The 18429-nt window shown below is 42.3% G+C and overlaps 1 protein-coding gene across 1 annotated transcript; it reads left to right on the top strand.

Annotated features, from left to right (window-relative positions):
• The first annotated feature begins 3676 nt into the window (after nt 1-3676).
• Nucleotides 3677-16497, top strand: LOC127779223 (uncharacterized). The gene is made up of 12 exons (XM_052305963.1): nt 3677-4376; nt 4478-4595; nt 5266-10449; nt 10830-10898; nt 10992-11535; nt 11606-11806; nt 11913-12035; nt 12114-13145; nt 13237-13508; nt 13607-14422; nt 14576-15218; nt 15320-16497. Exons 5-12 carry the CDS (start codon nt 11187-11189, stop codon nt 16495-16497), a joined length of 4614 nt encoding a protein of 1537 aa, XP_052161923.1. The 5' UTR covers nt 3677-4376; nt 4478-4595; nt 5266-10449; nt 10830-10898; nt 10992-11186.
• The last annotated feature ends 1932 nt before the right edge of the window (nt 16498-18429 follow it).

Consider the following 18429-nt stretch of genomic DNA (forward strand, 5'->3'; position numbering starts at 1 on the left):
TATATATTAAAAAAATATTTCAATTCAAATTTAAATTTGAATCGAATACAATTCAAATTCAAATTTAAATCGGGTATGTAAACTTTTGACTTATAAACTTTGGGTCTATAAACTTTAGGTGTATAAACTTTAAATTTATAGAAATACTATATATATAAAAAATATTTGAATTCAAATTCAAATTTGAATCGGATAAACTTTAGGTGTATAAACTTTAGATGTATAGAAATACTATATATAAAAAATATATTTGAATTCAAATTTGAATCGGATATATAAACTTTTGATTTATAGACTTTGGGTCTCTAAACTTGAGATATGTAAATTTGAGGTGTACAAACTTTAGGTGCATAAAATTATTAAAATAGAAAAATAATGCGATGCCAAAAAATGAAACCAGGTGGAGGGAGGGGGGATCCCAATCTGATCGCTAGGGAGCGATAGATCGCCCCTTAGCAATCTCGCCCCGCGCATACCTCCGTCCCATGGTAATGGTCGCTTTGACTTTTTATTAGCAAAGTTTGACTATTCATCTTATTTAAAAAATTAATACAAATATAAAAAATAATAATTATACTTAAAGTACTTTTAATAATAAAGCAAGTCACAACAAAAATAAAAAAATTCCACACTTTTTAGAATAAGACGAATGATCAAATGTTATAAAAAAGGATAAATATTTTAAGACGGAGGTAGTATTTAATATGCAAAATCAATGTAAATCATATGTGCATTCATTTTATTACTCGTGGTGTCCGAGAGGCTCTCTGTTTATGTAATGAAGCTTGGTTTATACTCCCTCCGTTTCAAAATATTTAACGCCGTTGACTTTTTAGAACATGTTTGACCGTTCGTCTTATTCAACAATTTAAGTAATTATTAATTCTTTTCATATTATTTGATTCATTGTTAAATATATTTTTATGTAGGCATATAATTTTACATATTTCACAAAAGTTTTTGATAAGACGAACGGTTAAACATGTGCTAAAAAGTCAACGGTGTCAAACATTTCGAAACGGAGGGAGTACTACATATATAACTGATTGCAAATTGACAAACTGACTGTTTTCATGGTAGTCCAGGAAAAGATTTGATTCTACATACCGCCAAGTGCATAATATATTGCAGGTGAAAAAATAAGGTCACATATTAATGCCATGATTGAAGAGTTGAGAACTACATTATATATTTTGGGAAAAAGTACGAATTACCCCTTTAACTATTGCACCAGTACGAATTGCCCCCCCTCCCCCATCTGACCCACAAAACCAGACACATTAAACCTCAAACTATTGAAACCGGACAAATTACCCCCCTACTCAATCCGAAGCGGTTTTAATCCTACGTGGCATACATGTGGCGCCGACGTGGAAATCCAATCAGCAAAAAATAAAAGAAAACAATATATGGCCCACATGTCATATTAACCCCTTCTGTGTCCTTCCTCTCTGTGATGCTGGTGTTGGGAGTGGCCGCGTCGCTGGGCGAGCGCCAGCGGCGAGTGGTTCGACCCGCGGCTGCAGTGCGTGCTGCTGCGGCACGGCGTGTTCGCGGCGGTGGAGGTGAAGCTCGGGGACCCCGGCGTCGGGGACGGCTGCGCCGCAGCGGTGCTCGCGCTGGTCCGCTTCAACAAGGACGTGTTCGTCGGACCGGTGCTGATGGGGCGCGCCGTCGGCGCGCTGGTCGCGTTCGCCTCGCCGGCGCTGTTGCGCGCGCTGAACGGGCTCGTGGCCGCCATCCGCAGCCCGCTCGTGGACGAGCTCCACGCGCGCGGCGAGCTCCCCCGGCTCGTCTCCCTGCTCTGCTCCGCCGACCCCCGCATCCGCGCGCTCGTGCTGGAGTTCGTCCTCCGCGTCGGCTACTACGGCCGCAAGGAGATCGTCGACGTGCTCCTCGCCGAGGGCCTCGTCAAGCGCCTCCTCGCCCTGGAGGGCGTGGTCACCGCCGTCGCTGCCACATGCAGCTCCTCCCGTATTGTTTTCCAGAGGAAGATTAGTTGGTGTTTGCTGTTTCCATTTGATTGATTGGCTAGCATTGTTCCAAGTGGTTCGATTCCTGCACCTGCCTAGTGCATTCCTGCCAGTCTTAATTGCATTTAAATAAATCGGGGATCATTGTTGGTCTGTCTGAACTGTTCGTTCATCTCGCCTCTCGGTTTTGGTCAATGACCTGCGGGAGGGCAATGTCAAATGTCCAAGCAACCGGGGGAATCGGATGGGGGTAAGCAAAGCGCAAGATGGTGTAGCCGTGTTAAGGGAAGACGAGAAAGGAGATGCGTCTGATTTACCCAGAAATCCGCCGCCGCTTTCTGTGTGCCCTGTAGGAGATGAGAGGGGAAAGTGGAAGAAAAGAAGCGACATGGCGCTGCTGCCACCGGATCCGGCAGCTCTAGACGGCGGTGAGGGAAGGTGAACTGGTCGGCGGCACACGGTGTGTCCTCCTCCCCGTGGGGCTTCCCAGGCCGCCGGAGGAGAGGACGTTGCCTCTGCGCGTGTTCTCGTCGGCGGAGGGACAGTGGAGGCGCAGGCGGCTCTATGAACCACTCCGTCGCCGTCTCCGCATCCCGTGCCGCCGCGCCTCTGTGTCCTAAGCCGCCGCCGCCGTTGCCTCCGCATCCCAGGTCGGGCTCCGCTGCCGCGCGCCGCCGAACGCCCGCCGCAGGTGCTCACCGATAGAGAGAGAGTGAGAGAGGGGAAGAGGAGGTGGCGGTGGGAGAGTATATATATGACAGGTGGGCCCCACCATTAAAAAAAATAGAAAATGCTGATTAGATTGCCACGTGTACGCCACGTAGGACAAAACCACTCTGAATTGGGTCGAGGGGGTAATTCGTCCGGTATTGAAAGTTCAGCGTGAGCGATGTATGGTTTTTGGGTTTAGGGGGTAATTCGGTCGACTGTAATAGTTTAGGGGGTAATTCGTACTTTTTCCTATATTTTAAACCAATATCACCTATTGTACTAAAGAGAAGCGAGGCAACATCTTTTAATGTTTAAAATACTACTTCCTCCGTCCTATAATATAATGGATTTTGATATTTTGCTTATACTGTTTGACCACTCGTCTTATTAAAAAAATTTGTGCAAATTAAAAAAAGGGAAAAATTGTGCTTAAATTACTTTGGATAATAAAGTAAGTAAAAAAATAATTCTAATTTTTTTAATAAAACGAATGATTAAACAGTGCAAGTAAAATGTCAAAATCCTTTATATTAAGGGACGGAGGAAGTGTATAGAGTGATATTAATTTGGGTGTTTAGTTAGAGCCACTTTACGAATGTACTACTACAATAGCGTCAAAGTAACGTTGTTGGTGTGTGTTATTTCAATTAGTAGTAAAAGATGAAATAAAATAAAAGATTTTTGCTTTTTTTTTACGCTGACCCTTGACATATTTTTGTTTACTTAAAGCGCGTGGGATCGCTGGAGAGTTAGGCATGCCACGTCAGCGGTTTCTTTTGCAAATAAAACCCCGCACATGGGAGATTAGGAGTGTAGTTTTTGCAAAAAAGTCCCTGTACTTCCAGTTAATTACGTATCAGTCATCGCTACCGTCCACCGTCCGATCTCTCCTAGAATCGATTTGGGCGTCCACGTGTCCCATTGTGCCGGCCCTTCCACGCCCGTGCAATCGTCGGGTCGGGAACAGACGGTGCAGATTTCCCCAGCCCGGACTAAACCCTAGCCGCATCGCTCCCCTGGGCTGCGTCACCGTGCTCTTGCCCTCCTCTCATCCTGCGCGCCGCCTCACAGTCCTCCTCCACTCACGCGCGTCGTCGCCGTCGCCGCCGCCGCCGCCGCAATCTTGCCCTCCTCCAGCCATTGTCGTCATGTCGCTGCTGCTGCTCCCTCTTGGTTTCCTCCTCCTTTCACGCGTGCCACCGCCCCACACCTTCATCCGTCCATCATCTCTGCGCCGCCGCCGCCGCTCTGTGCAAGCGAGGCCATCAGATTTGCCAGCGACGAGCCCAGGCTACCGGATCCGGTGACCCCGACCGCACTGCGGCGCACGGCGACAGCGGCGGAGGTGGTGGGCATAGGCGACGGCGCGTGGCGGCCTCCTCCACGCGGCGGGGGTGGAGGCACGGGATCCGCCGGGCGACGGCCAACCCCCGTACGGATCCGACGGCCGGTCGCCCTGCCCACGGCCGCATCGCCTCCCCTTGGCCCTGGCGCTGCAGTCGCCCCTCCCCCTCCTCCCCGCGACATCGCACCCTAGCGCCATAGGTGCTTCACGCTCCCAGCAGCCGCCTCCTCGGCGTGTATGGAGAAACGGAACCGTCGGTGGGCGCACACAGCAAGAAACCGAAAACCGCGGCATCCAAGCGCTCCTCCCTGTCCCCTTCCTCCGGCCCTCCACCGAAGCGCCCCAAGGTGAGAGAGACATTTTTTTTCTCACCTCCTCCTCCCATGGATCGGAGATTCTTCTTGATTTGATTTTCCATCGGGGTGGTTTTTAATCCGATCTGAATCAGGCGGAGGCAGCGCCCGCGTTGCCGACGACGTCGGTGCCTAGGAGAATCAAGGAGGATTCGGCAGCGACCGCGTCCGCCAAGAGCGCTAGCTCGGGCGAGGATGTGGCGGCCAAGAGAGGTGAGGAGGGATTTCCTTCTTTTTGGGACGCGCATGGGTTTGTTGGATAGAGCTGTTAGGGTTTTGATGCTTCGTTGCACATCAAGAAGGGGATAAGACGGCCATCACTGCAGCGAAGGGCTCGCGCAGGAAGAAGGAGTAGCAACAGCAGCAGCAGCAGGCGAAGCCTTGGGTGAAGCTGCTTTCGCGGTCCTCACAAGTACATGGGAAAAAAAACTATAGTGTGTAATTAGGAGTTCTTTATGGTATGGGTATTGCAGGGTTGGAAGTTAAATCTGGGGCTTTTGTATACTGAACTCTAAAGATTCAATCTTGACGATGCCTAGGGTAGAATTTAGTGTACATGTGGTGCGTGTATGAGCTTTTGGATGCTGTTCTTTGTAAAGATTCAATCTTGAAGATATTTAGAATGGAAGTTAGTATTCGTGTGGTGATTTGCAGCTTGATTGAGTAGTAGTTTTGTTATTTACTTATTTAGAGCTTTGCAGCAATTAGACTTGGTGGCAGTCTGTTCTGTTGGCTGTTGCCCACCCTGAATCTAATGTTTAACCATCCTTTAGTTGTTTGCAACAGTCCCATCTATTCATCTTCATTTTCTGAAACAATACGTTACTTGCATTATTCTGGCCATTTTTCTAATCCTATTTATGTATGATGATATACACAACAGTTGAAGAAAAGTGGTACACAACAGCTGGATCGATCTGCTCGGCCAACAAGCAGCTTCTCCTCCATACAAGAACAATCGTCCCTGGATCTCTGCTCCGCCAGCAAGTAGCTTCTCCTCCATATAACCACATCTGTAGATTGATCTGCTCTTCCAACAAAGGGGTTGTTCCACTGCTTGCGTAGGTTCTTTTCTCATTCAGCTAAAACTTTTTATAATACAGTGATTGATGCTAATTGAGTAATCACACTAATTTCTTCGTGATTCAATTATGAATTTCCAACCGATTTCAGTATCCCAAATTGATCCCTTCTTTTTTCCCTGTATAACAGTATTTGCAGTAACAGTTTAATTATTCCCTTCAATTTCTTCACAGGATTAACTACTTTGATTTCGTCTTGGGTTTATTACAGGATTAAATAATCCACAACCATTTTATCGATGTTGTTGGACTACTGTGGGGAAATTTCTTCGACAGTAATACGTAACAATTTAATCATTTTTCCCCTAACTATACAATTTCTATTATTATGCTCCTTTGTTTTCCATTTTTATTTTTTATTTTGTGATTATTCAGGTTACCTTGCATCTGTCAAGCACCTTTGTATTTTAAGGTTTTAGTATTCTATAATGTAACATGGAAAGTTTAGTAGTACATTTGCTTCACTGAATCACTACAGATAATTCCTATCACTGAATGACATTTAGTGATTCAATGATTATATATATATTTTGCGTACTTGGGGTACTAAATGATAAGATGAAATATAACTTCAGATAATTCCCAATTTATCAAAAGTTTGGTGATCCTTTAGTCAGCCTTGTGAGCATGATTCAGTGAAGCAATGGCTCAGATGGAGATTTTTTTTATCATATGCAACAAGGTGTTCTCATATAGATTCTTTTTGTGTGATTCTTGAGGCTTTGGCAATTCTTTCTATAACCATCAGTGATGTAAGTGTCAGCTACAGTTTGTACAGGTCCCAGTCTTCTTTGATTTTGTTTACCAAATATTACCTGACCTGAGTTCACAATTTTAAGTCATAATAGTATGATCTCAAAATTCTCAAATTAACTTAAAAATAAGTTACTGTCTATTTTATCTCAAACTTACATTGATTCATATATCAAGTTTATCTTCCTCATGTATTGAGAAACTGCATAATTTATCAACTTTTCATGAATCCCATTTCCTCATATGAGGTACCATGCATCATGTCTTTGTCTACCCTATAATTCACCAACAGTGTGTTACATCCTCATTCCTCATTGATCGGTCAGGATCATCTCAATCAGATCCAACGCCCCATGTCGCTCCCACCTCCCTCCTCCTCTCTCTCTCCCGCAACCCTCGCTCTCCTCCCCATCCACGGCGCAGTCTCCTCGCTCTTTCCCATCGCTCCCTCTCCCCCATCAAGCTCGCAACCCACGCCGCCGCCGCTCCCTCTCTCCCATCGCAACCACCGCCGCCGCCGATCGCCGGGGTCGTCGTCCTCGCCTCAACCCGCCGCCGCCGTCGGACGATCATCGCCACCAAGTCACCGGGGTTGTCGTCCTCACCTCGCCTCGCCCCCTCCGCGTATCCCTCACCGATCTCCTCAACCCGCCGCCGCCGTCGGACGATCATCGCCACCAAGTCACCGGGGTCGTCGTCCTCACCTCGCCTCGCCCCCTCCGCGTATCCCTCACCGATCTGCTCCCGCCCGTGCTGATCTCTCACATCCGCGTCACCAACGTCGACCTCCGGCGCGCCTCCGCCGGACCTCCCTCACCGATCTGCTCCGCCGCCATCGATCGCTTCCACACCGCCTCGCCAGGGAAGTCACCGCCCCGGCACCGCCACTCTCGACTGAGGTCCTTGAACAGGTTCATCTTCCCCTCTTCATTAGCCGCTTGGCCCCCTCCCCTCTATCGTGCCCGGTCTCTTCCGCGTCGGAGATCATGATTTGATATTTGGTATTTGTTTTATGGCCTGATCATGATTTCAGCAAATAATCACACGCTTCGTCAGTCTCAACCAAAACATTGTTGTAGTGTTAAACTTTGAGTGTTTTTTCTCACTAACAAATGGTACTCCGTATGTGATAAGTTTTATGTGGGCTTCTGTGTTGAGATCACTCATGGGTTTGATTTCTCTTCCAGCTTAGTGCCAGGACAAACCATCGATGTAAATCCTTACGGACCATATTTATACCATATCAGTAAATTTTGTCCTAGCAATAATTTGACCATACTTAGACCAACGCAATCCATTCATGTTTTTCTTTCTGAATTTGGTAATGCTGATCAACGTTTTGACAGAAAATACCAGTTCTTATTATCTTGCATAGATAAGTTTTATGTGGGCTTCTGTGTTGAGATCACTCATGGGTTTGATTTCTCTTCCAGCTTAGTGCCAGGACAAACCATCGATGTAAATCCTTACGGACCATATTTATACCATATCAATAAATTTTGTCCTAGCAATAATTTGACCATACTTAGACCAACGCAATCCATTCCTGTTTTTCTTTCTGAATTTGGTAATGCTGATCAACGTTTTGACAGAAAATACCAGTTCTTATTATCTTGCATAGATAAGTTTTATGTGGGCTTCTGTGTTGAGATCACTCATGGGTTTGATTTCTCTTCCAGCTTAGTGCCAGGACAAACCATCGATGTAAATCCTTACGGACCATATTTATACCATATCAATAAATTTTGTCCTAGCAATAATTTGACCATACTTAGACCAACGCAATCCATTCCTGTTTTTCTTTCTGAATTTGGTAATGCTGATCAACGTTTTGACAGAAAATACCAGTTCTTATTATCTTGCATAGATAAGTTTTATGTGGGCTTCTGTGTTGAGATCACTCATGGGTTTGATTTCTCTTCCAGCTTAGTGCCAGGACAAACCATCGATGTAAATCCTTACTGACCATATTTATTCCATATCACTGTTTTACTAATATAATGGACCAGTTCTGAAGCTGCCTGTTCTTTGATGATAAACTTGTTCTGGAGTTTTCTTTATCGTTTGATGGCTAACCTGTTCTAAAGCTACCTTGTAAGACATTTTAATCTGAACACACCCATAATGCAAGACGCATGTCATTTCAGTCATTTGTCTGAATCTTTAAGTTTGCTTTAACTTCCTTTTTTGTTTACAAATTTGTTGCTTTCAAATAATATAAATTCGGACAAATTCTCAAAGCCAACAAAAAAGGAAGTTGAAACAAGTCATTTGTCTGAATCAATCTAAATTTTTAAGCCAATAGAAATATACGTCGTCTCTTAACACACCTACGATTGCCTTGGATTAATCTCAGTGGAATGGTGCTTCTGTGCTGACACCAACTTTGTGTTATAGTTTTTTTTTCATGACGAGAGTGTAAAGTGTCTTCACGCTTCATGATTATTGGTTCTGGATATGCTTCCTTATTTCTTTTTCAAGGTTCCTGAAAATAAATAAATCAGTTTGTGTCATTTTCTAGTAAATTATTAAATTATTCTCTTGATTCCCTGATTCCTCAACTATTAATTATTCCCTGATTCCTACACTATCAATTATTCTTTGCACCCTGTATTTACCTGTAGTCTTGGGCAACCATGTATCTAAAATGGCTCCTCTACCAGTCGATTTAATGGAAGCCTCTATTCAAACCTTTTTGCATCCTTTCACAATAGTACACTTATACAAGCATGGAACTTTAAATGCTCCAGCGCTAACAATGAAACAATACTGCATCTAGCTATGTATTGTAAAAACACGGCTTTAGAGAAATACTATCATCCTACTAACGAACTAAGTGGAAGTTTATCACTGGTGATGATGTTATAGTCATATGAGCACTGCACTGTTATATGTACTGGAAACTGGAAAATAGAAATTTGTATCACTGTTACATGTTAATATTTATATAAAATTTGACTTTTGAGTGTGCAACCAGAACGATACCCAGTTGATAAAAAGCATGTGCAGCGGTTGACTATTATGTGGAGTTCCTTCTATTATGTATATTGTCTTGTCTCTGTAGCATCAAGTTCTCCTATGCATTTTTGTCAAATACTCCCAACTTCCCAAGTCCATGTGAATATGGACAAGTTTCACGCTTCAAATTGATGGCAATTAATCAATTCTAAGTGTATTTAGTGGATGAATTTGACCTCGGTTTGGAGATACACGGGATATGCACTCTCTTCAAAATAGTCTCGAGTGCAAGAGTGTGTTTTTTTTCTCTGTATCTAAAGCTAGATGTGCACCGTTGTATGCTCTGGTTGCACCAGCTGGAGTTGTCTTTTATTCATTTTCAGTTTGCTTTGAAATGTCAATGAAGCCTGAACCAGTATTTTATTAGCTTTGTTTCTTAGCTATATGGATTCCATTCGCATTACCAGGATGTTTCTTTGTGCAGTGAGGTGCCGTTTTTCTCATTCAGCTCGAATGCAAAAAAAAAAATTGACAAAAACAAAATTTAAGCTTGATATATTGTCTCAATCCGTAATGTTCGCTTGATCCCATCTTCTTGCAGGCTACAACCATCCTGGGTGTTCTTATTGCAGCACCTCTATATATATTCTTTCTAGGTAAAATAACCCCTAATGTTCGCTTTCCCGACATAGCCTGTTTTTGCAGTTTAAAAACCTTATATGAACCTAATGACATTTAATCTGAATTTAACTTTACAATTGGAAATGTAGCGACTAAGAATCGCCAGTATCATTGACAATAATACAACTTTGTTATCTCCTGTCCTACAGTCTGCATAGTACTATTGTTTGATGCCTGGATTTTTTAGAGGATTCAACAAATGTAACATCAGATTATGCAGATCCAAAATGTCTTAGAAAAAAGATCAGTTTAATTTTAATGGATATTAATCTAATTCCCTTGGATAGAGTATATATATACAGTATATATATTTACTCATGAACCTTTGTCATCTTCATAATAATATATTCAGAAATGTATTTCAATACTTATATAAAAGATAGAAACACAATTTATCAACTCAAAATGGGTTCATAGTTTCTGTATTTGGTTTATATAATAAATACCCGGCTAACATGTTCTGTTTGATACTCACATTTGTATGTATTTGCATGTGCATGTATTGCTAAGTGTTTTTGACATGTGCAGAACAAGTGCAATTTCCAGCTTTGCTCCATTAGAGGGATATAAAAAAGTGATCAAGAAGAAAGCGGGTGAGAGATGTTTTATTGTTCTCAACTTTGAGCTCCAGATGTTTATGTATTACATAGCTCATTTTGTAAACACCTGCATCAAATTGTTTAATCCGTTACAGTCTTCAGTACCGATCGGTTTGTAAACATCTGCCCCTTACATAGGCACTTTTGATTGACTCGAAACACATTATATTGTTTCGGGTTCAGATGTTCACAATATGATATCCATAACTATAATATAAATAAATGAATATTTTATGAGAATATGTTACGGATATTTCTATGATCAATGGCATAGCACCGTTGATGGTTTATGTTCAAGTCTGTGAATTCATACTGTCAATTTGCAACACTGTGGATTGAGTTGAGCTAATGATTGTTTATATTTTGTTCGGAAGATATGGATCGAAATGCTTCTGCTAACCGAGATCGCATTGCCTTCAGAGATATAACTAATGTTTCTTCAGGTATTGTGAATGTGTATTGTTTTCTACTTGTACTCATTTCTATATCCTCGTTTGGCATATATGAACCATTTCCGTTTCTTTTGCATTATACAGCCGCAACGACACAAAAAACACCTTCGAATTTCCAGGGCGCAAAACGAATAAATCAACATGCGAATAGATCCGCTGATATTCACACAATCATCCCAGCTTTCACATTTACCACCCCAAAATCGACACAAAGTGAATTGTTAGCCAAAGAGAAAAGGGAAGAAAAGAACAGAAAGCAACGCGAATGGCGTGCAAGGAATGCAGATAAGAAGGCTACATGTGATGTTGAGCAAAGTTTGTCACACAGAGTTATTAGCCAAAGAAAGGAGAGATGAGAAAAATAGAAAGCAACGTGAATATCGAGCAAAGAGGAAGGCTGAGTCACAGTCTGTTGAAGAGAGTTTAACAATTGAATCTGAAATACAAATATCTACCCCTGGAAATTCGCAGTTGACTGAAAGTAGAGACGACCAATCATCTGGAATGTCGAGCATACAGAATAAGAGAGAACAGAGGAACAAATATACGCGTGAATATCGCGCACGAAAGAAGGCTATGTTAAGCAACATTGATGGAGGGACTACTACACCAAGCACCCCTTCTATTGGTAATGTTAAATGCCGTTGACTAATTTCACCATACTTTATCAATTCTTTTGATATTGTTTTGTCATGTAGGTGCTTCCTCTGCCATCAATGAAGGGTCGTTGTATGGAACGATGTGTTCTACCATTCTACAAGATCCAAAAGGCTGTAAGAAGGAGGACCTTTATTCAGATATTCCAGATGATTGGCTACATAGGAATGATACCTACCGACCTCAATTCAATGCAAGAAAAATAATAAGCCTTCCTCATTCAGGAGACGGATCAGTCCTAGGTGAGAACAACCCATCTACTTCTATGCATTACTCTATGTTTGGGGTGCTAACAATAGTAGTCACAAACACTTATATTGTAATTAATAATGAAACCCTTGTAACTAGATGGAGTTACACAATGTCGAACTATGCAACTACAAAATGTTCCAGAGGTCATTGCAGATACCGACTACGTCGAATTCGATAGTACACTATTCGAGCCTGCAAATGAAGGGGGAGTCGGCAACGGTAAGTTCTCATGAATCATTTGTCATTTATTTGTTAATAAATATATAGTCTCATGCATAATCAATCATCAATCTATAGGGTGTCTTGAGGATGCAGAAGGTGTGGATAATGATTTTGATGAAGCCAATCAAGTTATGGAGGACGATAGATATGAGTCATATCGTGTTAATGTGGGTGTTGTTAACGGAATTGATAGTGATGATACACATAATAGTGTGTACCATAAACTGCCAAAGACACACCATGTTTTAAAAAAGGTGCCAGATTGCAAACACTGCCAAGCGATTAGGTTTCAATTTGAGTCTCCTGGGTTCTGTTGTAGGCAGGGAAAGATAAATGTTATGATTCCAATAGTGCCTGATGAGTTAATACGGTTGTTTACCAGCCAAGTGCATAATGATGCAAAGTATTTTAGAAAGCACATACGGTACTTTAACTCCCATTTCTCATTCACGAGCCTTGGAGTAACCCTTGACCAACAAGTCAGCACTGCAGCGGGTACTGGTGTGTATACATTTCGTGTGCATGGTGCGTTGTACCATCGCCTGGATAATTTGGTTCCAGGTTCTCAAGGGCCGCGCCATATGCAGCTTTACTTTTATGATACAGAGGACGCTGATGCACTAGCCCATAGGGTTCAGAGGTCTCCCGACCTTGATATCAACCTTGTTCGGGTCATTCTACGTATTTTGGCACATAACCCTTATGTACAGACCTTCAATAGAGTTGGATCTATGCCCAATCTAGATGACTACAAGATTGAGCTCAACACTAATGTAACGCCTGACCAACGAAGATATAATGCACCCACCGCATCCCAGGTTGCTGCTATCTGGTTAGAGGGGGATGATCCGATGAGAACTTTTGATAGACATGTTTTGGTACATGCCAAAGGCGATAAGCCATGTTATATCAAAGCATACCATGGTTGTTATGATCCTTTGGCGTATCCTTTATTTAACCCTAATGGAGAGACTGGGTGGAACCTGAAAATGCCGTACGACGATCCCAACCAGATTCCGTGTGATGTGGAAATGGATGAAACATTTGAAGCATCAACATTTGGTGATGTACATACCAATGAAGAAAGCACTTTTAATGATCTTCCGGGTATGTACACTCGTGGCTTATGTTGAATAATTCTAATCTTTATATTCTTATGCATTGTATGATGTATATTAATATGTAAGTTTGGACGCAGAAAACGAGGTTGTTGAAAATTATCTAGACAATGAAGATGATAATGATGATAGTAGCAAATCTGGCAAAGGGAAAAAGGACAAGTTTGTCACAGTGAGGGAGTACTATTGCTTCAGGCTGCAGGTTAGAAGGGGACTTCTAAATATCATTTTGTTCGGAGGACGACTTTTCCAACAATGGGCTATTGACATGTACATCAAAATAGAGTCTATGAGACTTGATTGGTACTCAAAACCTGAAAACCAAAAAAAGATTCGTGCTGAGCTATACCAGGTAAATGGTATATCATATTTCTACAACTATTGACACTATCTCCCATCTATGATTCATTATACCGATTATTTGATCATGGTGTTATTTAATAATTGCAGGATGTGGTTGATGTACTTTCTTCTGGAGAGACAAGCGATACGGCGGTTGGTAAGAGGGTTGTGCTACCTCGATCTTTTCCTGGAGGTGATCGTGACATGCAGCGAAGGTTTCTCAATGCGATGGCTCTTGTCCAGCGTTTTGGGAGGCCAGATTACTTCATCACAATGACGTGCAATCCATATTGGGATGAGATAACGGAACATCTCGAACCTGGCCAGCAACCTCAGGATCGACCAGACCTTGTCACAAGAGTTTTCAGGGCTAAGCTGCGAGATATGCTGGATCTTATTGTGAAGAAAAAATATTTTAGGGAGGTTCAAGCTTACGCGCACGTCACTGAGTTTCAGAAGAGGGGACTACCGCATGAACACATCCTGTTGATCATGAAGTCAGGCAGTAAATTGACAACCCCAAATGAGTACGATAAAGTGATTTGCGCGGAGATACCAAACAAGGCCAAATACCCTGAGCTACATCGTCTTGTCATCAAGCATATGCTGCACGGACCATGCGGCGCACTGAACAGGAATTGTGCTTGTATGGTGGATGGAGAGTGTCGCTTCGACTTTCCTTGGCAGTTCAACCAAGCAACACAACAAGGGAAGGACTCGTACCCTTTGTACAGGAGGAGAGATGATGGATGGCGTGTCAAGATTAGAGGTGCAGTGCTAGACAATAGGTGGGTGGTCCCATATAATCCAGGATTGCTTATGCGGTATAACTGTCACATCAATGTTGAGGCTTGTGCAAGCATCAAATCTGTGAAGTACCTCTATAAGTATGTGTATAAAGGACACGACTGTGCATCTTTCTCGGTTGATCCATCTGGAGAAATAAATGAGATACAGTAGTACAGAAATGCCAGATACGTGACACCACCAGAGGCTATATATAGGATGCTTGGTTTCCCACTGTTTGGTATCTATCCAGCTGTTATGTAGCTCCAACTTCATCTTCCTAACATGCAGTATGTCATGTATAAAGAGGATGGTAATCTCGAGGATGTTGTAAATCGTCCATCTTCTACCAGGACAACTCTTACGGAGTATTTCAAAATGAATCAGGTAGACCCGGAAGCAAGGAAACTGCTATACAAGGAGTTCCCTGAACACTACCGTTGGATAACCGGACAGAATGTGTGGCAAAAAAGGAAAACTAAGAGAGGCCAAGTTGGACGGGTTGTGTACGCTCACCCTGCAGAGGGGGAGAGATACTACTTGAGAGTGCTTCTCAACCACGTGCAAGGTGCAACCTCGTTTGAAGATTTGAGGACAGTGTCAGGTACAACGTACTCTACCTTTAGAGAGGCATGCGAGAAGAGAGGGCTTGTGGAGACGGATAAGTCACATGACGATTGTTTGAATGAGGCATCCACTTTCCAAATGCCATCTGCTCTGCGTCGGTTATTTGCAACCATACTGGTATTTTGCGAAGTCACTGATATCCGTGCACTATGGGACAATCACAAGGCTACAATGTCTGAAGATTACAGCCGAGGGAACACTAACCCTGCAACAGTAGAGCAAATGGTGCTACGAGATATACGTGATTTGCTTCATTCCATGGGGAAGGATATTACGGAGTATGGTCTTCCCGAGGTCATTGATATAGGTATTTTTTTTTGTTATACTATCACGTATTTTTCTTATTAATTTACATTTGCACCACCCACCAATAGTCTCATGATGCATATATTTGTTTTTACTAATCAGGTGAACGTTGCAACGACGTAATGACAGAGATTATAGAGGAACTTAACGTGCCAGTGGACCAAGACCATTTAGACATATTTACATCCCTTAATGATGAGCAACGTGCAGGATTTGATGAGATCATTGATCATGTAACTAATAAGAAGAGCCAAATATTTTTTATCGACGGCCCAGGTGGCACTGGCAAAACATTTCTGTACAAGGTGCTTCTTGCTAGAGTGCGATCCGAGGGATTAATAGCCATTGCAACTGCGATGTCTGGTATAGCAGCGTCAATTTTGCCCGGAGGACGTACTGTGCACTCGAGATTCAAAATCCCTATTAAGATTGCTCACAACAGCATGTGCCACTTCACGAAGCAAAGTGGCACCGCAGAATTGCTTCGTATGGCGTCCTTAATTATTTGGGATGAAGCTGCAATGACAAAGCGTCAAGCCGTAGAGACACTTGATAGGTCTCTTCAAGACATTATGGGTTGTTCATTGCCATTTGGAGGAAAGGTTATTGTTTTTGGCGGTGATTTCAGACAGGTACTTCCCGTGGTTACACGTGGGACAAGGGCCCAGATAACTGATGCAACATTGCAGAGATCGTATTTATGGGAAAATATTAGGAAGATCAGATTGTCGCGTAACATGAGGGCTCAATTTGATCCATGGTTTTCGGAATATCTCCTTAGAATTGGAAATAGCACTGAAAACACTATCAGAGATGATTACGTTCACTTGCCTGATGAAATTGTGATTGCTTATGGGGATAGCAAGGATTCAGTACAAGAATTGATTAATCATGTGTTTCCATCGCTTGATGATGAAAAGAATGCAACCTCTGCATCTTATATGAGCACACGTGCCATTCTATCCACTAAAAATGATTATGTGGACAAGCTGAATGCGAATATGATTGACAGATTTCCAGGGCAGGCCAAGGTTTATCACAGCTTTGACTCTGTTGATGATGACCCTCACAACAGTTATCCTCTGGACTACCTTAACTCTATCACTCCAAATGGTCTCCCACCACACGAGCTAATAGTAAAAATCAATTGTCCCGTGATTCTTCTTCGCAACCTTGATCCAAATAATGGATTGTGCAACGGAACTAGACTAATGGTTAGAGCTTTTCAAGATAATGCAATTGATGCTGAGATTGAGGACTCCCATAGGTTTGGAAGCTAGCGTTTGATAAATAATAAACTGAGTTCGGGAATAGCTAGCCTACAGCAGATGAGAAAAAAAAAACATATACAACCATTCAGCTCTTGCCTCTGACTTTACCATTAACCTTATCTTATTGGTTCATCGTAAATAAATATACTCCTATTTTCTGTCAGGTACTATCGTGCTATTTTACATAAGGTCTCAACTCTCAATGCACTGAAAGTGAAGCATTGTGCAAAAAGTTGCCCCACTATCATCCAGAATTTCAGACTGCAGTTTATTGCGTCAGTTTCCCTTCTTTACATACTATTGTTTTTATCTTACAAAGTGTACCTGGATTTTTAAATTCTATTTCAATACAAATATCCCGCAGCAACGCGCGGGGTATCATCCAGTGTTATATATATGTGTGATGGAGTCAAGATAATATTTAACTTTAAGAATAATACAGACAAAATAATATATGCTATGTATTGATTGCTATTTTGTGTTTGCAGGTAAGGCATGTAAATAGGCCCCGTTTGTGCATTTGATAAAAAAAAACTGGGTTGTGTGCCCCATCAAGATCTTATTATTCTCTTTCAAAATTGTCAATGTATTAGTAAACAAACAAGCAGACGTTTGGGCGTTCGTTTATAATCTAAATGCCTGTCATACGTATTTTGGATTGTAACAATTTTTTACAGCGTATATATCGTACATTAAAACTACTAATATATATTGAACAGAATTTATGTGTTGCATGTCATGAGCTCATTTCGATTCTATGCATGTCTACACACAGCGTGACGCGTGTCTATTGCTAGTTGTTGTAAACGCACACGCTCTCGTCGATTCCAAATTTAAATTAGCACACAGCTGACCTATAAAAAATAATGAAAACACGGCTTGCCTTCCGCTGGAGGTCGATGTCTGTCCATAAGCAAACTGTGGTTTCAATTAGCGTTACTGTATTAAATTTACACAGTACGGTCTGAATAATCAATCAGTAGTCCAAGATGAATTTTTGTAATATCTGCTTCAAGCTGAAAGACATTTTTTAGGCATCCGAGCAAGACATTCGAAGAGATGCATCAACTTGACAGGTGGATGCAATTTGATGCAAGAACTTGAAAAATGAGCGTTTTAATGCCGCAACATGGTAGATAGATGCTGAAAGGACCTTGATGTCGCCTAGAGGGGGGTGAATATGCGGTTTTTAAAAATAAATGCGGAAGCTAAAACAAAATAGGGTTGGATTGTCTGATATCAGGTCGGATAGTCCTATGTGATCGGATAGTCCGAACTGAGATCAGACTATCTGACCTGCATAACAACAATACAAACAAGAGAACAACCTAATATCTCTAGATTCAATCCACAAGCAAAGATGTGAACTCGACCAACAACATTATTAGCATAGCACAAAGCAATGGAACAAGAAGGTAAAAAGAGTGAGGATATCACCGAGGTTTACGCGCCAATGTATTTCCTGGAGTTCAAATCCTTGAGGGGATTCTAGTCTCCGTTGAGGGGCTCGCAAAGAGCCGGGTCTTTTTCAACCCTATCCTCGTGATGTTGCACAAATGCACTCCTCCTTCCACTAAGGGTATCTCTTTCTTGCGGAGGCGAGATCCGGCCTTCACAAACTTCTCTTGGCCAACCACACGTAGATCGGTGGCCCAAGAATGACACCTAGCCGTCTAGGAGTCCTCAACCTCCAAGAGTAATAAACACCACACAACTCTTGGACAAATTCTAGTGCTCAAGATCAAAAGAAACACACACTAGGCTCCCAAACTCCAAATCCACAAACAAAAATCCAAGTCACAAAGAATAAGGGGGATTTGAGATAGAGAGGGAGAGAGCTCAAAAATCCAAAGCACTTAGCACAAAGCTCAACTCAAAGCAAGATTGGAATGAAATCAGTTTGGGCAACCCTAGAAAAGGGTTGGTGGGGGGTTTATATAG

This window comes from Oryza glaberrima, chromosome 7, assembly GCF_000147395.1.
Source record: "Oryza glaberrima chromosome 7, OglaRS2, whole genome shotgun sequence".
Taxonomy (NCBI): Eukaryota; Viridiplantae; Streptophyta; class Magnoliopsida; order Poales; family Poaceae; genus Oryza; species Oryza glaberrima.

Bases quoted from the DNA above. Each gene is read 5' to 3' on its own strand.
- LOC127779223 (XM_052305963.1), top strand. From the start codon at position 11,187: ATGCAGATAAGAAGGCTACATGTGATGTTGAGCAAAGTTTGTCACACA. The intron at 11,536-11,605 runs GTAATGTTAAAT...TTTGTCATGTAG, and splicing joins ACCAAGCACCCCTTCTATTG to GTGCTTCCTCTGCCATCAAT. The intron at 13,509-13,606 runs GTAAATGGTATA...TAATAATTGCAG, and splicing joins TTCGTGCTGAGCTATACCAG to GATGTGGTTGATGTACTTTC.